Below are 5,098 nucleotides of genomic sequence, written 5' to 3' on the forward strand. Positions count from 1 at the left end.
TTCCATACACTTGGGTTTAGGAGATAGAGAGAGAGAGGGCCAGAACACTTGTAGTGGATATCTGTGGGAGGAACACTGGGGGAACCAGGTTCAAAGGGGGGCATCTGAGAGGAGGTACTTGAACATCATAAAACACTGGAGCACTCTGTAAAGAATGGATTCAAATGAAACAACTTCCACTGTAGTGAAAAAGAAGACTCTCTTTCTCACACATGCATACATGCACACACACACACACACACACACACACACACACACACACACACACATAAACATACACAGAGAGAGAGACTACAATCTGTGGTTATATTGTACTGGGGTCTGAGGGGAAGCTATTATTCTACAGGAACTCTGCCTCTCTATACAGTATCAATGAGTTGCATGCAATAATGAGGACACATCACTGCGGCTCAAAGGCATTCCCTGTAACCTCATACTCTCAGACACACCAGACTGAAAGATCATTTGCTAAGCGTTTAATGTTGTAAAAACACACGCGAGTACCTTGTAATGTGTGTTTCTATTGCATGTGGGTATATGTGTTTGCTTAAGAGCCATATGGTGAAATGAAAGCACACTGACACTGTCTGCAAAATTGATGAATGACAGCTGTAAATTCAACAAGCTCAACCAAACAAGACTTTCCATGACCAATGCTGTGATCATCTGTGATCCAACTCTTGGGGAGGATTTGAAAATCTTCATACATGACATCACAGTTTTTGTTACATTTTCCGCCAAATGTTTGCCTGTTATTTTTCTTGGAAGTTTTTGTTGAAATTAGTGGCTTATTAATGCACTGGGCTCAATCAAAGTTGGTATGATTACAATTCAAACGAAGCATATAACAGGGAGTATTTGTGCATGTGTGTGTGCTGAACTACTGAATTTCTCAACAGGGGCTCTCACAAGAAAGAGAAAGTGTAGCACATCCTGATGCTGAAGCAGAACAGCTCCTGCTCAGTCTCACACTCTGTCATGACCTTTCGTCATCACTCAGCAATCCTCTTTAGATAATCGGCATGAAGCTGGCATTGACGAGACATGTCTCTTAGAATGAAGACCATCAGTATGAAAAGAGCATGCTCTTTACAGAGGCCTGTCAGCCACACCTCCAAGATTAACTGTAGAGAGAAGAATCTTGGGAGGCCCATCTGTACTGTCTTCATTGTCACAAATGAGATGGGAACATTGCTGGAATTGAACATTCTTGGCTTATACAGCTTTAGCATCACTTTGACACACTGCTGGTTAGGTGAAGTGCCATATTTGAAATAACAGAATTGAGTTAAGACTATCCTGTATCAGAACAAAATAAAGAACCATTATAAATAAGCAGGTTTTCATTTGTTTTGTTAACATTATTTGTTTAAAGTAGGGCTTGATTTAACGGAATAATTATGAACGTAAATTCTGTAATAAGGAACGTCCTACTGGTACTCCAGAGGCATTATTCAAAGTTTTAAATTATGTCTTACTTGACACAGTGTCCTAAAAACACAGTGCTTGTGAATAGATATGCTGAAAACAAGTAAGGCATGATGCAACCAAAGTGAGACACTCCAAAAGTACATAGACCAACAATTGAAAATTAGCGCAGAGGGAAGTCGGGCAATAAAAGTTTTATGCTCAATGATATGAAAATAATGCAAAGCAATATTTAGACTTTTTTAGTGTTTATCTAAATGCTTTACTTCTCTGCTGCCACAATATGTTTTATATAGTCTAATGTTTTTGAACTGAATTACAATATTTATTATACATTAAATGTATATTTATTATATAAGAAATTACCTTTATTTGTGGGTGTGGCAGGGCGGAGGGCGGGACCGATTCTGCTGTTTCTGTAGCTTTCAGGAGTGCCTCCACAAACAAAGGCACGGGAAGAGAGGTGCAGAGGGTGCCGAACATTTTATTCTCCATTTTTTTCCTTTTATTTGGACAAAAGATATTGCTAACAATGAAACCGTTTATCTGACAATAAATTACAATTAATGTTGTGTTATTGTATCATTACTCTTGTTTAATGATACATATTGTAATGTAATATCACATGTGTGTGTGTGTGTGTGTGTGTGTGTGTGTGTGTGTGTGTGTGTGAGCGTGTATTTATCACTTTGTGGGGACCAAATGTCCCCATAAGGATAGTAAAACCCGAAATTTTTGACCTTGTGGGGACATTTTGTTGGTCCCCATGAGGAAAACAACTTATAAATCATACTAAATTATGTTTTTGAAAATGTAAAAATGCAGAAAGTTTTCTGTGAGGGTTAGGTTTAGGGGTAGGGTTAGGTTTAGGGGATAGAATATAAAGTTTGTACAGTATAAAAACCATTATGTCTATGGAAAGTCCCCATAAAACATGGAAACACAACTGTGTGTGTGTGTGTGTGTGTGTGTGTGTGTGTGTGCGAGCGCGTGTGTGTGTGTGCATGTTTATATTACACTGTGGGGACCAAATATTTGCTGCCTCTCAGGAACAAACAGGCCTCTTTGTACAGTGGGCACAGTGATCGGGAGACACTGATGAACCTTGATGCATATGATGTGTAAAATCGTCCGCCTAAACTGCAGCACCCCTTGCCAAAAATTTGCTCCTGCTCCTATGTCCACCAACTCATGTTACTTTAAAGACAAACCCTGTTATATATGTGCTGCCAGTTATGTGTGCAGCCTTTTAAATGAAGGAGAGACGGGCTTGTAATTTGAGTGTCGGACAGGGTGTATTATTATCTTAAGCACAAAGCCTGAACAGTCCTTGTTGAAACAGACACAATCAAGGACACTGTGAGGGTGCATGTGTTTTCCTCTCGTCTGTGGAGCACGTCTGTGTATTTCTCCGAACATACTGAGGTAAAAAAAAAAAAAAAAAACATCTGGCCACTCTTTCTCCCACAACTGCGGTTATTACAATCTGATGATTTAGTGTCTCGTGTCGGGACAGCTCGACATTGTACGCTCTGGACATGTGTGGGATTGGAGGAGGAATGCTGGCGTAACGTTTGAAGAACAGAGTTGAAGGAAACTTTAACTGATAAGGCAGAGGTGCATGATGGCTTCCTCTCTGATCATTCTGATAGCCGGGTTGGTCTCGTTGCGTTTCGGAGCAGCTCTATTTTCGGGACCTCTGCAACCGGAGATGTCCAATGGCACTTTTCATCATTATTTCGTGCCGGATGGCTTCTATGAAGAAAACGACGATCCCGAGAAATGTCAGATGCTCTTTAAAATGACCGACAATCGCAAATGCACCCTGGACGAGGATCAGGACTCGGTGATCCGGGACGATTTTACCATCATTAAGCGTCACATCGAAGAAGCGGCGCGGGTGCTGGAGGGCGTCGGGAAGAGCATCTCCTTTGACCTGGACGGAGAGGACAACTACGGAAAATACCTGCGACGGGAGACGACCCAGATTAGCGAGGCGTTTTCCAACTCCGAGAAGTCTCTTCTGGAGCTGGAAGTGAAATTCAAACAGAGTCAAGAGAACGAGCTGAAAGAGGATCACAAGATCAGCGACGACTTTCTCAACATGATCGTGCACACGCGGGACGTCCTGAAGGAGACACTGGACATCTCGCTGGGATTGAAAGACAAGCACGAGCTACTGTCACTCATCATCCGGAGTCACGGAACCCGGTTAAGCCGCCTGAAAAACGAGTACATGAAGGTGTAGAGGACTGTTAACCAACCAAATCTCGCAATTTGGGATTTTGGCTAAATTTATGCAGCTGTTTTGTGCAATAAATGGAAGCTAATATTCACTTAATAGCTGCAATCATACACGAGGACATTAAATACTTAAAGCTTGTTGTGTTCTAGCCTATAATGACATTTGCAGCTCATGAAAAAACCCAATTCTAACCAATTTAGAGGCTTTACCTCTGAGAGGAGTTATGTTGGGTTGCACACTAATTTCTCAGATAAAGATGTTGGTTGTGTTTTTTGAAAGGCATTACTTGAACTTTTATTTCAGAGAAAATTAATGTAAACATAAGGAATATAGTTTTCATTGCAAATGTTTTAGCTTTCATATCGATATTTAGTTCATTACAAGAACGTGTACTTGGAATAGTTTTGAATCATTCAGTCTGACAATCCTCTGAAAGATAATGGCATGAAAATTTCATTAATATTATTATTATTGCTTTGTAATAGTGGGAGGGGGAAAACACATTTTGCTCGTCTTTGTATTTGTTATTAAATGTTGTGTTCCCTAAGAAATCTGTATATTTTATTATGAGCTTTTAAAAATATTAGAACTGTGAGTGTTTATATTTATGAAAATGCTTGAATGTAGAGGAGCACGATTCTTGAAATCAGGGCTGGTATGATGCGATCTTTGGGGGGAATTTTGACCTTTTGGGTGGGCAATAAGTTCTCTCTTCGTCTGACCGGAGTGGTCCACATTGGTTATTTCACCATCCGACTTGGGGGCACAAAGAAAATATAGGGGGGCAATGACCCCTTGACTCCAAAATGACTGTGGGCAGGAATATTGGTCTTGAAACATTCTACCATCGTTCCATTCCTGAGAGATATTGTTGTGTTCCTCGGCTTTGTAATAAACATCTTTAAGACGAGTTTGTTTGTCTGTATGTTCACTAGACTAGAGCATTACCAAGTACCCTCTAACAGAACTGGCCAGTAAAGAGTTAGAGGAATAGTCAGCGTTCACCCAAAAATAAACATTCCAACATGTTCAAATTAATTTACCAGTCCGGCTTTTTAATGTAATGTCAGTCGATAGGGACACAAAATTTAAACAAGTGACTTGTGCATTATATTCCATGTCTTTAAAGATACATTAAAGGTTTTTGTGGGAAACAATCTGAAATGTAAGTTAATTTTCAGTGGAAATCTTGATGTCTATTTCATGTTCATGAGTGCAGTGGCACTTGTGTTCACATGGGTACTGCGTTGTTTTTAGCACTAAACTTCTGAGTTGTTTCTCATCAAAACCTATTGTATGTCTTCAGAAGACTTGGAATGTACGCACGAGTCACAGGAATTACTTTTATGTTACTTTTGGGTCTTTAAAGTTGGAATCTGGATGGTGAGTGGAAGACAGATTTAGAATTTGTCTAAAATATCAAGA

The 5,098-nt window shown here is 40.0% G+C and overlaps 1 protein-coding gene across 1 annotated transcript; it reads left to right on the plus strand.

The window, feature by feature from the left end:
• Positions 1-2,713: 2,713 nt before the first annotated feature.
• LOC127647459 (fin bud initiation factor) lies at positions 2,714-4,583 on the plus strand. The gene has a single exon (XM_052131719.1). It carries the CDS (start codon positions 3,050-3,052, stop codon positions 3,674-3,676), a length of 627 nt encoding a protein of 208 aa, XP_051987679.1. The 5' UTR covers positions 2,714-3,049; the 3' UTR covers positions 3,677-4,583.
• Positions 4,584-5,098: the final 515 nt, after the last annotated feature.

Source organism: Xyrauchen texanus, chromosome 1, assembly GCF_025860055.1.
Source record: "Xyrauchen texanus isolate HMW12.3.18 chromosome 1, RBS_HiC_50CHRs, whole genome shotgun sequence".
NCBI lineage: Eukaryota > Metazoa > Chordata > Actinopteri > Cypriniformes > Catostomidae > Xyrauchen > Xyrauchen texanus.